General features: G+C 33.8%; 1 protein-coding gene across 2 annotated transcripts; it reads right to left on the bottom strand.

Moving 5' to 3' along the window:
- Positions 1-650: 650 nt before the first annotated feature.
- Positions 651-18,304, bottom strand: LOC132707825 (guanine nucleotide exchange factor subunit Rich-like). 2 transcript variants are annotated; one of them, XM_060679790.1, is made up of 22 exons: positions 17,950-18,304; positions 17,792-17,899; positions 17,583-17,735; positions 17,345-17,528; positions 16,665-16,798; positions 16,522-16,613; positions 16,001-16,274; positions 15,174-15,326; positions 14,912-15,121; positions 13,644-14,004; positions 13,307-13,590; positions 12,053-12,200; positions 11,730-11,839; positions 11,546-11,677; positions 10,779-11,018; positions 10,607-10,721; positions 10,266-10,548; positions 7,230-7,495; positions 6,864-7,181; positions 6,008-6,203; positions 5,362-5,550; positions 651-1,701 (listed from the first exon to the last, which is right to left on the bottom strand). In XM_060679790.1, the coding sequence occupies exons 1-22, from the start codon at positions 18,088-18,090 to the stop codon at positions 1,344-1,346; spliced, it is 4,449 nt and encodes a 1,482-aa protein (XP_060535773.1). In that variant the 5' UTR covers positions 18,091-18,304; the 3' UTR covers positions 651-1,343. The 2 variants fall into 2 exon arrangements, with proteins under 2 accessions (XP_060535773.1, XP_060535779.1); XM_060679796.1 differs by having other exon boundaries at positions 6,864-7,172; positions 17,950-18,303.
- Between the last annotated feature and the right edge of the window lie 4 nt (positions 18,305-18,308).

The following is an 18,308-nucleotide window of genomic DNA, read 5'->3' as shown; positions in this document are numbered from 1 at the left end:
CCGCAACACCTCAGGTGGATGCGACTTTCCATTTACTGGTAAGGTGTTTTTTCCAATCACGTGGCAACTTTTTAAGGAAGAAGTCACAACTTATTAAATAAAACAATTAGAGGAAAACTGTTAACGAAATCCGGAATTTTGTATTTTAACATTTTTATGCATTTAATGTAGAATTTAGCTTCTCACAAACAGTCTAAAATGTATCCAAAGCATTTTGTGACTGTGTTTATAAAGTAGTTTAAAATTAATAATCATTCTGTATAAATGTTGGCAAAGTTTAGGATAACATATAAGTTGCTTGGTTGGAGGCCTCTCCCTTCTCCACACCTCTGTAGCTATAGTTGAGAAGAGGAATTATTACACGGTGACTTTTATTTCCCGTTTTGTGTAGATATATATTGGGTGTGCGAAAAAAAAAATGCTGGTTTCATTGATCGCATCGCTTTACTAGCGTTAATACCGTGCTATCAGAAATTTGCCGACAAAGAAATTTTTAGAGCAAACAAACCAAATAGATAAGAAATACTAAAAGGATGTCTAACTTCCATTGTCTTTATTTTTAACTTGCACAACGTTTCGGACAGTTGTATCACTATCAGGTGTAAACTCTTACACTTGATAATGGGTAATACAACTGTCCGAAACGTTGTGTAAGTTAAAAATAAAGACAATGGAAGTTCGACATCCTTTTAGTATTTCTATTGAATTAGTGTCTACCACCTTCAAGCAAACCAATTCATATTGCAGTAACAATTATGATATTTAACATTTTATTTTTAATATAAACATCTCAATTCGATAGTTAGTAGTTATTAATGAAGCGGGCAATAGACTTATAGAAAGTGAGGCAACCATATTATTCTGGAAAATTTGATGTTAGTATCATTTCATGTGAAACTGTATATTTATAAACACCTAGTCACTAAATGAAAAGGTTTTAAATCAATTTAAACTTTTTTGATTACGAAACCCATGCAGCAAACTATTTTAACTTCAAAGAAACTTAACTGTGCAAAATGATCAAAGCATCAACAGTTTTAGTGGCAAAATGTTAAAACCGCTTCCTGCAACCCACAATTTCGGCACAGCAGAATCACACATCCCATTTGTAGGCAATTAAAGGTAGCAGAATTCCCCACCAATAAGCATAACATATTTTCAGCGAGTATAAGTGACAGGCCAAAGTTTTAAAATCTGAAACGTACCACAAATTCATTCTTATAAAATATAAACTCGTATACATAACCTCTCAATACTATTCTCTCACTTAACAACTGGACGTTTTTAAAAATTGACACCATTTTGTACAACGAAATAATAAGAAAAGCAATTGGTAACTGACCTTACGATAAAACACAACCAGTACTTTCTGGAATAACTGAATTGTTTTCTGAAACACTTCCCGTCGACTTAACACTAACTTGGCTGATCTTCCTGTCAGAGTGTTTCTCGCCAATGCTATCTTTGCTGCCCGTCAAGCTTTTTTTACTCTTTGCTGTTGAGTTGACTTGGCTGGCGGTCACTTCTTGGCTTTGACTGGTAGTGCGCGACCTTGGACTCTTCAAACTGACCTTGTTCAAAGTGGCAGACACTGCTTGCTGATACTCGATAATCTGTTGATGCTGAATTTTGGTTTCCAGTATACGGGTGAGGACAGATATTTGGTTTTGTATCGCCAACATGAACGCTTTGTAGCCCAAACTGGAAAATGGGCGAAATAAAACAAAACAATTCAGTAAAGGCGGTTAAAATGCAGATTATAAAAAACAAATATACCCTATAAAAAAATTTTCTTACAAAAATAAATCTGAAGAAAATTTAAATGCAGTTTCAAAATTGAATAAAAACATGTAATATAAATTTTTATTTTTGATGGGGAAAAAAGTGTCACAATTGAGAAAATAATGTTAAGCCAAATCAGGAACTTTTATATCAAAAAGTATTTGACCACTTGGAAATTAAAAATACTAATTCACATATATTCATTAGCTGTAAGACTGGTCTTTCTTTTAGCGCTAGAGATTCAAGTGTCACAATAATAATGATGATTATAATAATAACAATTATCTTTATTGAGAAATAATAGTCAAAAACTGAAAGAAAATATAACTACCTAAATACTACAGATCTTAAAATGCGAAGCTACTGAACATTTTGTGAAAGACTATTTTTTTTAAATTTAATTTAAATTTTTCATTAAGCTATTAAATTGTGGTTGGCTCTGTCGATATAATTTGTTTTTGTTAATTTATTTAGTTATATTCATGTACACATCAACAGGCACTTACAAGAGTGCTTACTGACATCTAAATTTATAAATCTACATTACAAAGCAACATACATATTAAGTTCCATTAAAAAAATAGTACTTTAAACTAGTAAAACTACACTTTCACTCTTACAAGAAAGGGCAAGAGCATTTGTTTTAAATAAATCTCATACCAATCGTTTACACTCTCGAAACATAATGTTCAGAGGTGAACAACTTAATATATTATCACAGAATGTGTTTTGATGTGTATTTCTAAGCACATTTTTCGGGACATAATATATAAATAAAACATACTCCATAGCCTTTATGCTACTCAATCTTGCAACATTGCATTATATGAGATTATATACGTGCCCTACCAAACAAATATCTCAAACATGTTTTTGAACTTTTAGAATCATATCACCTTCTTCTGCCTGTGGTGTACTAAATGTGATCAGACCAAGGTATTATTTAGTCTGATGACAGTCTTTATCTCAAAATGCTTGGAATTTCTAATTATAAACGCTAAGGCTTTAGATGCTCACAATGGTCTGATAGTGGGTATTGAACCAAAGCATTTCTTGCAGAGGTACTCCATCTATCTATGTATTTACTATTAAGAACTAAATTATTTATGGTATAATTAAAATTTATTTAGTGTACTGCAAAAACAGTTTGTTTATTGTCAGTAGATGCTTGCGTAAAAGAATTATTACCAAGGCGTTTTATATTACAAGGTAATTTATTATAAAAGTTCAGATTTAAAGAATTTTTTATTGATTTATGAACACGGTATCGGAAAATCGTTAACTGGTGTGCATTACCGCTTGCGTAGGAATGAGTGTCAGACTGAACGGAAAAACTTAATTTATTAGAGTGAATCTTGATTAGATACTGAGAAACTGTGTTCTACAAGATTCTCTATAATCCAAAAGAAGAATTCGGAGAGCATTTTTTTAAAGATGAGACACTCTGACTGCATATAATATAATATAGTTCACACTATATGGTGAGCCCATATTGCATTGTAGAGTGAAACAAAGTAAAATTTTACGTCGCAAAATAGTGTTATTGTTGATAAGGGATCTCTTTTTTTTACGAAGTGAGTAGTTAAACCAATTTACCGGGGCTGGCATTTAGTACTAGGAACCTTTTTAGTAGGGAAGCGAATATTAATAAGGTTAGTAAAAGTAGTACATAAAATTTGCGATAGGTAGTTAACATCGTGGTTTGAATACACCAAACACCAATTCGTTTTGATTAGTTGACAAGAGAATGTTTAAACTTGTCAATGTTTCTAACGGTAAACCTGCTAGTGAAAATTGGAGTGGTAGAAGAATTATATTTTATTCTCAATGTTGTAATCTGACTCCTCCAAGTTCGTGAATATATTATCCAGGCATGTGCTGGATGGTAGTGTCACCCTGGTTGGTTCACCGACCAAAACAATGAGATGGAACGACTCCAGAACAGAAACTAACTCTGACAAATTAGCTGCATTTGAGAGGAAATTCACGTGAAAGTCTCATGAAAAAATTAGATTACAGTTAAGCTGAGATAAGTACGAAAGAAGTTGTTCAAATAATTCTAAAAAGAAATTAAATGAAAACAGTATTGAGTCGTTTTATATTTGTACCACAAAATTCGGCAATCCCTTCTTTACTAAAGTTTGAAAGGTCTAGATCGCTGGTCTTAAATAAATCATTTGAATAAATACATACCCCAACGTAATTAATTACTGCTGAAAAGCAAATAAAATTTAATCAAACATTATCTAAAAATAAGTTTACTCGGTCAGTCTTCTTTAAAAGAAATTGAACATTCAAATGCATCACAGAACATCGGTCAGAGATGTGCTGTCAGTATTAACACTATTGTCCCAAGCTAAAACGTTGTTGGTCGTAGACCTAATTGATTTCAGTCAATTACTCGGAAATTTAATATTCATGATCTGCACCTTAAACATTTTTCGATGAAAAAATCTGTTGATATGGGTTCCAGCTGGCCATAAAGTTGGATCTTGAGCTCTCTAAGGTTACTTTATTTTATTTAATTGTAACCTTAAAAGAGGAATAATATTGCGGATAACGGAAATCAACCTTTTCGCACACAACCTCAGAGAAAAGAGGGTTTAGGTACTCAATCAGTTGCGGAGTTGTAGTACCTGGGTGAAGCTTGTAAACATGCAGAAAAGCCAATTTTGAAGCAGCTTGAAAAACGGTATTAGTAGAAGAACCTGCAATAGTACGGCTTTTTTTATTATCCTTGCTTTTGTTTCACCACAACAAAAGGTTCAATATCTTCTTCATGCTCAGAGCTGTTATCCATTTCAAAAGGAAAAGGCTTTGGCTTCATCAATTGCAATTGAAACTTGTCTTGCCAAAAGAGGTTGATTAATTTTGGAACCTTCTACGCAGTTATGCGTACTGGCTCCCGTGTCCCCTCGCATTATTTGGTCGGACTTTAGACCGTCAGAGATACAGGACGCTGTTCCGTCTGGGGAGATTCTTCACCAACTGGATTCGATTGGTATTCGTATTTTCACCTTTGGTGACATTTTTGTTCTGTGGGCTCGGTTATTAAATTTTTCAAGCTAATTAATTTATCTTTTTCAACGTATAGGTATTCTATCTCAAGTTCTGTAGCGTCGCTTTCGATAACAATTTCGTTACCATCGCTAAAGGTCGATTCGAGGACGTTTGTGTTTTCACTTTCACAACATTTAATAAATTTTCCTGTTTCGACCAGAACGATGTTTTTTAATATTTTAGTACATATTAGGATGAACCACGATACACTTTAATCCACTCAATGGCGAGTAAAAACTACATGACATTTGCTTACATTTAGGTATAACTTTTTTTCACTAAACCACACTATAGCACTATTGAGGTCTTCCTGTAAATCACACTGTCTTCAAAACTATTAAATAATTTTAAACAGTTTAGTCGCAATCTGGTAAATCTTTAATATCAATGACAAACAAAATAGGGCCAAATTTGCTTCCCTAAGGTACACCTGCTAAAGGCATAAAGCTCTTTTAAAGATTTTGTTGGAGATTATGTTGTTTGTGAGAAAACTAAACTGCAGTAATCAAAAAAACTTACCATTCGGTGGTCGTCCAATAATTCAATAATAAAAGCCCCTGCGTTAGTCTGGACACACTTTCAATGGACTGATCTTGCGATTTCGCCGCGTTCACGGTCCTCAGAACTGCCAACGCGTCTCTCAAAAGGAGCGCGATCAATAAAGACCACTCCAAACAACTGGCCTCCATGAACAGTTGTAACAGATATCTGCAACGAATTTAATACTATGCGATGAACCGCTTGAGACACGCAATAACTATATTGTTATGGTGGGTCTCAAGTTTATTATATTAGTTTTTGACAGACTCTTCGTCTCCTGTAATTTTAACTAATTCTAAAATTGTAGCGCTCCAGGAACTCATTTTTTAAAAAAGTTAGTGGTCACAAACCGTTGCCTCAAGCTAAGAATTCATAGAAACCCTTCCACGACTCCGACCTCGTCTTTTAACATTGCTATCAGTTTGTGCAAACCGACTTAAGACTTTGGATATAGTTGACTAATTGACATTATATCATTCAGCAATTTATTTTGAAGTGTTATATAATTATACATAATACATATAATTCTACAATACCGACTTGATAAGGGTTTTATTGCCGTGGGCAGTTTATTTCCATAATTCCCATCAAAAGCGAATATGATATACTTTGAGACACACCATACCTCAGCTGAATTTCAGATCTATGGGAGCCTCTATTGTCGGAGTTTGATAATTGCTCGAGAATGTGAGTGGACGGAACCTCCCAGTTTTCGGTAGTCGGACTGCTTAGCAATTCACGATCGTCGCCCCACGTCGAACTGACCGTGCTCATCATCGAGTCGTCGAAGGATTTTGTTTGCAGAGCGGTTGAAGGTAACCCTAATTAATAAATTTTATTTATTTATCAACACGAGCACCGCTGACGATTTAACCTCACATTGATCGATTCTAATGCAATTCGACTGATTATTTTCAAAATTGTTACTCAAACGCGTCTCAGAATCCCTCTGTACAGAATGGCCAAACTGGACACCGAGTACGCGTTACCCGTTGATCTTTTGAAATGTATTAGATAAGTTAAACTGAAACCTAGCTGATTTACACCCAACATTTTAATTTAGCACCTACCTGAACCCTTTTGTTGTCTGTATTACTGTCGCACCTTCCAAAGCCTACTTATTCAAGTTAAAACTTCTATTTCTTCTTTTTGTTTTCAATTATACAAATATAGAGGGTGTCCTATATAAAAAAAATTTAACTTTAAAAATATTATATTTACACCATTCTGCTTATAAAGTTGCTCTGGAAACATTGTCATGGAAACACAGAATTTTCCATTATAAGAAAGTTCTAGCGTTTTAGAAAAACAGCCTATACTGAAATGGTACTATACTTTCATATGCGGATTTTACCATTATGTTTTTTGTGAAAATCGATTTCAGACAATTGACCCTAGTTTTCGCCCTATTCCCTGCAGACAGGCGAGATTCTAAGTCTCCAATTTGGCCCACTCGGTACTTTATACTAAAAATTACTTACCCAAATTTAGGTTAGCACTGAAACTATTACTACGTTCGCCGCTAAAGAAAAAGGACAGCTTCTTCCTCTGTGGACTCAAATTTACATGCTTCGAATTTAACAAATCCATATCCACCTCGTCGGCTATCTGACTAGACTGCTCGAGAGTATTAACAGGGCTCACCAAGCCGGTATAAGGGATCCCTTGAAAGCTCATATAACCGCTGTCTCCCACTCGGCTAGAAGACGCAAGATTAACGTCTAATTTTAGCGACCGCAGCTGATCTTCTAATACGTTCTCGGTAGGCGCCACCAACGGACTCTGGGGTGCTAAAATTGCTGTATGTCTCACTCAAACCGATTTGCAAATTAAAATATTTGCATTACCACTTTCGGTTTCCAAATTCATAAGCGCAGAAGGTGTAGGATATGGCCAATCAAACTCTTCATGCAAGTGTTTCAGTGCCTGCACAAAATCGTCCACCCTCGCGGCCCTCTCGCGTTCCTTGCCGAGCCAGGCGACCAAATGGAAGTCCAAATGCGCGGCAAAGTAGCCCAAATCCATGAGGCGCCGGGCTGACAACAACCGCCGCGCTTGTTTTTGCAAAATGACATCTATGAAGAATTCTTCGGCAGAGTTATTTGGGACGTGCCTACATTTTAAATATTGACAAAATTCGTTTATGTCTCATAAAGATATTGATATTGATTGAATAATAACAGCAATAAATTTACAATATATAAAAAGTCTTTCTTATTTGTAGCTACTATTCGGCTAAACAATGGATTTAAAGCTGTGTGTATTCTTAATCAAATTAAAAGTTATATAGTTAAAGGTTATATATATTCACACTGCAACTAACCTATGTTCTAATTCTGATAAGTCGCTAACTCACTCGGAAGTAATTTAAATACATATTTTTCAACATGTTTACCCGATTTCTTTTAGCCGTAACTAACTTAAAGTCTAAGAGTACTGAGTTATAGACTTTATGACGCAAGCAATGTATGTCGTTACGTAGACAACTGAATACTTTGACAGCACACATGTCCAGTATTCTAATTACGACTCACATTAACTATAAAGGGTGATGATTTGAACATAAATCTAATTATTGATTTTATGTACAATTACTCCATGGTCTTTTTTTATAACTGGTTATAATTCTTGCTTCATATAGCAAACCTTAAATGGACATCCGAACCAAAAGAGAGTTCCTACGTTATAAATAACGGTTTCTGGAAACGTCTGTTTATAATGAAGCACACTAAAGTGTTTATGAATCGATGAAAGTTTATTTGGGATTACCAAATGTGGTAATATTATGTAGGAAATATAATCCAACTTGGAGAAGTTAAAGTATAAATTCATGGTTGATGTAAGAATCCCTCTGAACATCTCTTTTGAAAATACTCCTCAGAGAAAGGGCGGTGAGTCACTTTTTTTCAAAATTTGATTTTATTGAAGAGACTGCTTTTTGGGGTTTGAACATAGATATTAAGTCATTAGAGCATTGATTTATATCTTGATAGGCTGGGACGATGTTGTCAGTGCTAGACACCGCCGGATTTTTTTTACCGATGTACCATGCAGAAATAACAAATAGATCTTTTTTAACTTTAGCGATATGGATTGTAATAAATGGTTTTTTTTCAATGTGACAACGTTACAACAAATAAACACTTACGCCAATGTAGGGGAGTTTTTAACAAAAGCGGTTTTTTGAAAGTGAAAAGCTGTTTTTCAATATTGCTATTACAAAGACTGACAGCAGAAATGCCACAATACTATGAAGTCATGTCATTTCATGTGTATGTAAATAAATCGTATTTCATATCTTATCATATCTCATATCATATTTCTTAGCCGGGTGTACATTTTTTATTGTTTTGTGTATTTATTATATTATATATTGTGGATTTCCAACGAACACTCTAATGCATCGCATGTAGTTTCCATTATCTCTAAAAGTGTGTCAATTTTTTTTTACCAACCATTCGTATAAGGCAACATTTCTCACTCCACTCGTCCCTGGCCAAAGTTGGACGTCTGTGGGTTTGAATCTATGAAATTGTTAGTGGTCGACTTAAAAATGAACCCTGAGTATCTCGTATAGTTAATAGATTAAAATTATTAAACCCATGTATCATTTTTTTTCTTCATATTTGGACTAGAACAATTTAAAATTTGACAACTCGGCACCATGGCAAAAAAAATCCAGTGGTACAACGACCATTTATACCGAACATTCCAAGCTAGTTTCCCGAATATCAGACAGCAACCATAATAATGAGTACTGTTTAAATTTATCTGACAAATCTCGCTAAATAAATTATATGGTGTGAATTCATTAACAACCTGATAATTAAGTAAAAAAAAAAAAACAATATATAGTCCAAGTTTTTTTTGTATATTTTTTTTATAACTAAAAACCATCTTGATAAAACTTGTTAGATTTATTTGCGATAATAAGGAGTTTCTTTTAGTTTAATAATAAAAAAAGGTTGTTGTCAGTCACCTAATTTAAAGAAAAATCTTAAAAAAAAAATATTTTCTTACCTCTAAACTTATGTAAAAATCTTATCATTTTTACACAAATAATCTATCCTGACTTCGGCTTTGGGCGACGAAAAGTACGTTACAGATAAAATAAGGTGGTTCATAGCTAACCCAAGTCAGTGTTGCTGGGCCTTACTCAAACACTGACTTGAGTAAGATGTACAAGTTAGAGAGATAGATATTTTTATCAGTTCTCACCCATTAACAATCAGAAATTTCATTAATCATATTATTATTTACATCATATACTGTTGATGGTGCTTCATGAAATCTATAACCTTTTGAAATTAGGGCATCACCATTGGCTAGATACCAGAAAGAAAGTAGCAGCATCACGGTATTTGCGTCCTTTTGTCCAAACTTGTGATTATGTTGTAAGTGTGCCATATTTTTTACGATTTGATACCATAAATTAATTTGTATCTTCAAAAAACTGCTCAAATAGTATCACTGCTAATGTTAGTCAATCCATTTATGGTACATTAAAAAAAAAACAATCACTTAAGGACAAAATTAAGCCACTCACATAAGTTACAATTCTAGTAAAAATAAATATCAAAAAATCCAACCATTTAAATGAACATTTGTGTGTAAAGAGTTGATGTGTATTGTAATATGTAACTTTTTATTTTCATGCATGTTCTATTAGCGACTATCAAAGGTCATGACTACAACGTCACTTGTAACTTGATCTTACATTTAGATAAATTTTTGTGTATAAATAGCCCTAACGTAATGTGTGCCGCCCAGTATTGCTTTTCAATAGTAAAGAAACTCATGAAAATGCAGCAATATTTATTTACACTACATTCTAAAGAGAAGCAGAGTTGATAAACTATTTGTAACGTAAATTGAAAACTTACTTTTGATCTACTTTTTCGCCCTGTATACAGTTAGGCATTGACTTTTTTCTATTGGTGTTGGGAGATTCTGGCACTACGGTCATTATACCCACGTTGTTGTTAGACTTCTCTAAAATTTTAGGCGAGATCGTTGTACTATATGACCTGACGCGGGGTCCCTGAACTTTCCCTAAAACCAGCGAGATATCTTCGGCGTTCGGGGCTACAGGGGGCGTTTGTGGAGCGAGGCTTAACTTATTTGGGAGTATGAATGAAGTGCGCGGCGATTCTATATCGTTCGGATCTAAAATCAATTATATAACTCAAAATGTCCCAATAATGATGAGGCAAAACGTTAGCACCTATAGCTCTAAGAAATCTAACCAGATCTTTTGCCAGTTCCCATTTGGACTGATCCAGAGCAGTATTCAACAGTAGAGTCGCGTATTGCCTGCTAACCGATGAAGTCTCCAGGTTCTACATACAGGAAATAAAGTAAGAGTAAACCAACACTTATCTCAACTAAAAAAATACCTGTAAAATAATGAGGTAAGATGCTGCAGTGTCCAACTGCCCTTTAGCCATGCACTCTTGAAACAAATCCTTAGGTTTGCCGGCCGCAGAAAACAAATAAGGCCACAAGGCTATCTCCGTCTTCCTAGCGCACTGAACCACGGTTTGGAGATAGACGGAGAACTCCATGATAAAATCGATAACGCTTGGGAGCTGGGCGTCCGGTATAGGCTCCTTACTAGTAGCTTCCTCTTCAAGCACCTGCGGGAGGAGTTAAAACAACTAATTCAAAGCCTCAATTCAGTATGAAATGGAGGACCGATGGTATATACCCAAAGCAAACCAGGAAAGTCCTAAAGGTGCACATTTTAAATTCGAATATTCAATTTATTACCTGCTTTTGTGGAAAATTAATTTTAATACATTTTTAGTTTACTTAACACGAATTAGAATTATGTCAAACCATAAGCAATATGTAAAAGGGTAGTTCAGATTTAACATTTTAATCACAACATGAAGGTCAAATGCTTAAGATTTTTCATATTTTGAGGATTTATGTTATCAGTAAATCTGTAATTAAATATAGAGTTATTTAAAACACAAAAACGGTTTTATGTTATAGATTAAACTGTAGTGATCACCTTAACCTCAATTTTTACAGGTAAGAAATTTGACAGGAAAAGCTGAAAAGGTGATATAGCAGTATTCAAAATTGGTTCCTAACAGGCTCCAAGTTTCTGGGCAGTTCACCAATCCTTTGAACATAATGTACTTGTAGCAAACATTACCTCGTGCAGTAAAAGTTCGAGTGAATGCGGAAAATAAGGCAAGCTCATACAGCTTTTGGCGATCTCCCAAGCGTGGTAACCCAAATTTCGACGTATCAATTGCCTTAAAACCTGATGTAAATAAACTTGACTCTAAAACAACACGTTTTGTTTATTTATGTTTGATTTGCATACAGTTGCTTACAGTTCTTTGTAATATACTAAATGGTAAAGAGAAGGGCGAATTTATATCGGATGTGTATAGTACAGTGTCATTTTCAGCTCCTAGGATAATGGCGTCTTCAAAGAGTATTGCTAAAAAATATACAAAAAAAAAATTAAATATTGAATTTGGTGACATTTCTTCATTTATGTCAATTTAAAATGACGAATCCTAATTAATAAAATCTGTTTGAAAATGTCATTAAATATGATTGATCGTTTTCTTTTGTTAACAATAATTCATCATCACCAAATTGAGATGAGAGCAAACATTAAACATTAAATATAAAGTGAAAATATTGTTACCTAGCGGATATATCTTTAAGTGGAAAGGCAGCATAATTCTTTTCGACATAAAACTATGAGGCTTCTCGCCGTCTCCGGGATATAAAGGCAGCCAAACTCTCATGCCGTGGGCTCCACAAAATAGCCATAAAGCTTCTGTCAAATGGACCTGCATTTATAATTAATGAATCAAGCGACGCGAAGGTTTAACATACTAAATTATTAAATCTTATAAAGTTAAATTAGAACAAACGATGTTGAAATTTCCAAAAATTAAATATTGGTGTATGACATCTGTTTCGGCAACACCGTGCCTTTATCAAATGAGACATTACAATCTCCCAACGTCTATAAATATAAAAGGGGGTAATTCTAAATTACAGTTATTGTGGGTTTTTTTAATTTAAATTTAGATTTAACAATGGGGATCTATTGGCCAATAAAATACCAAATTATACTCAAACTGTATAACCTCTTTTATGTTCCATGATGAGATTCTTTTTTTTGTGATTTAATTTTGTTTTTTAAATATGTTCCTATGGTGTTTACAGTTTTAAAAGCAATCCTGGGACCACATTCAAAATTTGAACATCGTTTGTTCTAAATTAACCCGTTAAATCAATTTTCATTAAGTAAAAGTTCAAAATCAAATATTAAAGTAGGGTTTTTTAAGCAATCAGTTGCAACACTTTTTAGTATTTTTGGTATTTTTCAGTAATTGTGAGATGCAGAGATTGATTTTCTTCACGTAACTTAAGTGTATCAGCTAAATAAGATTGAACTGCGCTTTTCAAGCATAATACTTCATATTTATAAGTGATTTTGTAATTTGTTCAACTTTAAATTACTCAGAGTACAAAAGTCAAATCACATTTTGGATTATGAATTATGTATCTTTTTTGGAGAACATTATTATTTTTTTGGTGATCTTACAAAATTTTTACCAATCTCATAAAATTGATAAACAATTCACTTTTTGCCATGATGAAAAACTCATTTCCAGGCATAGTTCATTAACAATTAAGCGAATAAGTACAAAAATTATATTTTAATAAAAAAATACCAAAGCAGTTCAGGAGCTATACAATCTGTAAGGTTAGGTTTCTAATATGCTGTGCCAATTTTGAAAAACGTAACAAATTAACCATAAAATATTTAATATTTTTGCAACATTAAGTTTTTTTAAAGTGTACCCATAATTGAAATGCCCAATTACATTTGAGTCTTCTATCCTATTTTCAGATTCCATGGTACAGAAATTCAAAGGACACTTACTTTATCAGCGTGCCTCCTGGAAGGCACCCACACGTTCTCCACACAACTGGCAAGTACGTTCGGCATTAAGCAAGCATATTTCTCCCCATTCCTGAGCTCCCTTTGCACCATATACAATCGCCCACTAACATTTAGGACCATACTCTCGGAACACTTATGACTGCCACTCTTACTTCCCGTCTCTGTGCGCAAAGCCGTTAATGTGACAAAAGTTATACACGAGGGGTGCACAGCTAAAGCGGAAACATCTATGGACTGCATTTTAGCTATTTCTACATCTCCAACTAGAAATATGATAAAGCTGATAAAATAATAATTAAAAATAGGTGCCATCAACCTGTATCAATTTGTTCCAGGCGCCATATTGAAACCAGTGCGTTGGCCGCAAATGTTACCAACAGGTCATCCAAATTATTAATGAGTAAAATGGGTGAGTCAACTGAAATGATCTTTGCGAATTTATTGTCTAGTTTTGATTCTTTGGAGTAGAACCTGAACTCGTCAGAGTTGTCTACAATGCTGTAACAGCCCAAAATTATGTAGTCCCTCCACCAGAGCAGACCACCAGCCACAATAAAATCTTTTTCTTGAGTTTCATTACCAAACAATTTCCATCGCCTCGTTTGCATGGAGTAATGGGCCAAACCTGTTCGCCCAGCTATAGCTATGTTTTGACCTTTGGAATCTATAGCAGAATACTACAGGAAAAAAACACTTTAATTTTCATTTTTTAATTTATAAATATTATTACTTTTATTTGAGGAAGATGACACTGACAATGTTGAAGGGGCATCCACTACCTATGTGTACAATTTGTCCCACATTTCGTCCTCATTTTACGAATTAATTCACTTTTCGTCCTTCTTTTTGAATTGTATCACAATATCAGATCGGTGCCTTCTCACTTGCTTTTGCGATAAATAGAACAGTGAAGGTAACTACGTTTCATTGTGTGTCGAACGTATTATCGCGAGGCTGTTAGCAACACATTCATAGAGGTGAAAAACGTAAGAAATGAAACTTTACTTACATATACAGCGTTACCACTAAAGTCCGCATTATGTGGGAATAGTTTTTATTAATAAGTTTTGGCAAATTTTGATCCTGGGAATAGTTTGTCTTTGGTCTTTGCCTATGAAAATTGACACAAATTATTATTGAAGTGCAATGGCTTCGAAAGTCTACATGATTTGCAAAGACGCAAACGTATGGTGTATATTCCGAGCGAATATCAATATTTAGAATTTTAATAGGACCCTTAAGCTATTGGAAATTCTAGAAATTCGAAGAAAGTACTGATCAGCATGATAAAGCAACAAGAAAGGAAGGAATTAAACAAAAATCTGCAAATCATTATAATTGCCAACTAAAAAAATATATCTAGTTTCCATTATTTTTTCTACATTTTCCTCCATACTACCAAGAATGCATATTAATTATTTGTATTTTACGCATTTTCTTTAATTTCCTGTATAGTTTTGCAAAATTATTTGACAAACTCCTAGTAATTGAAATATATATACACAAATTTTAGTGGTGGATGCCTCCTCAGAAAAAGTCGTCTTCAATTATATGTTTCACATATTGGGTGAACCAAATACTCACCCTTATAGGCCAGTTTGTAGCAGAATATGTGGAGGGAATGGGTATAACAAACCACTGCCTTCCTTCCGCTAGAGTACTAGTTAAAGACCCATTTTCACCAAACATACCGTCTTCTTTGGTAGTCTTTTCTGAGAAAATTTTTATCAATGTGTCTGCAGAGTTGATGTACAGTTTATCTTCTCCTTGAAGGTAAAGATGGCTCTGGTGACTCTAAATATAACATCCAGTAATAATATATTTATTACAACAATTAAGTCCTTACCATGCAAGGATTTATGGTCAAAGCACTTTTGACAAAATCCATTTGCAACAAACAAGTTGTATTATCACTATTTTGGTATAATGATTCATCACTGTGCACCGAATTGTGAACTTTTCTAACCATCCACAACTGGTAACCTTCTGTTGCAAAATCCTAAACGTCAAAGTAAGTAAGTAAGGGCAATGAGATATGGTATTAGGGAAACAGTTCTAGAAATTTGAGAAAAAAAACTATTTAGTAAATCTGTGAAAAAATGCTAAGAGAAAGTACTGTTTTAAAGCTGAAACAAATTTAAATGATTTTTATTTAATGTAGTGGGTGTTGTGATTGCTTAGCTCGCCACCAGGTGGTGCTTTCTGACCTATTCGCAAAAAAAAAAAGATTTTTTTACAAAAAGAATGAATGGTATGACATGACCTTTTTTTATGTCATAAGAAAGTCAATAAGGACCCAACGACCCTGTGAAAACCGCCTCTCAATCTCTTTATCCTATCCTAAAATATGTCTAAAAAAAATCTAACACTAAAATTCAAGAAATTCAAAAATAAGCATTTTCTTTTGGACTATTTGCTTAAAAAAATATTTTTGAAATTTCTACTACCGCCCGTTTTCCTAATACCGAATCTCGTTGGTTATAGTGGGACATCCGGCATATACTCATAAGGATTGCACCGATTGAAGGGAATAGGTTAAAAGTGTAAGGATTCAATTTCATCCACAGGGGGTTTGTTAAAGTATTGACCTGAATTTAAAACAGAAATTCAATAAGTAATAAGTCAAAATATCCTTTAAGTGCTAGCTGATGTGGTATTAAATACTATACTAACCATGGAAATAATCTGTAGGGGATTAAATTTGTGTATTTCAATATTCAAGCCATAATCCCAGCCAAGAGAACACATCAGCAAGGCTCCAAACGTAGACCACACTGCTATACCACCCTGAGCCCACGAGGCTATTAAGGCACAGCCATCAGGAGTCCACAATACTTTTCCTATCGGCCCCGGACAACCAGGATAGTCCTTGCTGCTTAGAATGCAACTATGGGAAATTTCTAGCCCTCCTGTACTGTCATCTACATAATATATTACACATTCTGAGCTAAAAAGAAAAAAGAAACTTTGGAAAACACAAATGCAGAGACTTAAATTTGCTGATATCAAAACAAATTTCATTCTATTATATAATTTTTCCTTAGTAGTCTTTATATAAACATATATCTAGAACTGAAGATCCTAAATCTCTTAAAAATGTAAAGAGAACTATTTTTCGAAGAGTCCATAGAATTTTTTAGTTATCAATTTTGATTTTGATAACTGCTTAAATATAATGATGCACACAAACTTACTTGGCTCTACCAAATGTAATTAATCTGAATTTATGATTTATAGCGGTGCAAGTTGCATCTTCAATATTTTGAGCCCATATCCCTTGTACTTGCTAAAAGCACATCAAAAAAGTATTGAAAATTGCTCAGAAAATGAAACTCACATTCGGATCAAATTTCAAATTTGATGCTGTTAAAAAAGCAGCTCTTCCATCATTTAGCACTACTGAGAAGCCACCGACCAACGGAGAATATTCCATGGCTGTTATGTAAGTATTTTCTTCTACTATTGGTATTGCTAGAAAAAAAAACTAGACTCAAATAACTAAAAAATATAAAGGGTGTTCAGAAAAGTTAGAAGGTACAAAACAACTTAACTGAAGATAAACAGTTACTATAGTTCCGTATAACATCCTTACTGCGATTATGGAAATGAAAATACTAACAGATATAAATTTTTTGGACTTCCTTGATCAATCAGGGTTATTTTCTAATTTTCAATTTTCCATAAGTTAATAATTTTTTTTGTGTGGAAAAAGAATCATCAGTGGAGAGAAATAAGTATCACTAGAATTAATTTGTCCAATGACAGACAAAATCCTATAATATTATATCCAAAAGCCAATATCAACAAAAATAATATAATTTCAAAATTTGAAAAATAATGCAGAAAATTTGAATATCAATAATTTTTAATTCATTAGATAATAATATCATTGAAGCATAGAAAAAAAATTGTTATAGTATGACCTCTGTATTGCATTGAGGGTGCTAAGCAGGAACTATGTTCATAGGATCTTTATGCCAATTTTACCAGACATGCTGTACATAGATACATATTCACCTTTAGACACTTGCTGATTAATACAAAACGGAATCCTCCTTAGATCAAGGGTATAATCCCTATTTTCCATTCCGTCCCATTTATATCTCAAAACATGCCCTTCTGTGGTTGCCAACATAATCTCTGTCATTGTGACACAAACTATTTCTGAGATTTTACCATCCCAAATCATTACTTCTTCACTCTATAAGCAAGTATTAATACAAAAATAGATTCCTATAATTGAATAAGGTTTTACCACAGATAAAGAGAGTGGTGGAATGGTCTCTTTGATAAAAAGTTCAGCACTATCCCTTCTTAGATTTGCATGAGGTGAATCAGTTTGAACATATAAACCCTTTTGATTAACTAATACATTTAATTTGTAGAATAATAAGTGCCCTTCGGAAGTCTGAAATGTATTGAGTTAAAATACTGGTAGCTTAAAACTTTCAATGCCTTTCTTACAGCAATGACAATTTTCTCTGAATCGGGCTTCCACTCAGCTGTGATGTTTGTACCAAACTTTTCCAAAGACTGCGTGTTTCTTCGATGAAAAACGATTGGTACACAGGGCTAAAAAATACAGAATAAAAATAAATAAATTATCAAAAATCTCAGTTCACCTTGCAAAACCAAATAGCTAAGGCATCGTCAGTCAAAATCGCTACCAAAATCCTGTCTCTGTTGCAGGTTACCTGCCGCAGCGTCCACTGACCCAATTCTGGGGTATGGATCACTTTGGGCCAACCGATTGGAAAATACATTGTAGAATGTTAATATACTTTAAGGTACTTTTCATTTATTTGGCTTTTAAAACAGCCAGATTCTTGAGTGTTTTTGAAAACATCATTTGACTTTTATATTACACTTGAACGCGTCAAAGAACGTCAGATTTGTGTAGGTTATGTTCATAGATAAAAACTTATGTTAAATGCCAAATGATTAAGTGACCCATGTAACAAAGAATAGATAAAAAAAACTT

This window comes from Cylas formicarius, unplaced genomic scaffold, assembly GCF_029955315.1.
Source record: "Cylas formicarius isolate icCylForm1 unplaced genomic scaffold, icCylForm1.1 PGA_scaffold_10__41_contigs__length_53128322, whole genome shotgun sequence".
Taxonomy (NCBI): domain Eukaryota; kingdom Metazoa; phylum Arthropoda; class Insecta; order Coleoptera; family Brentidae; genus Cylas; species Cylas formicarius.
Note: the sequence above shows the minus strand (reverse complement) of the source record. Positions and strands in the feature narration are given on the sequence as shown.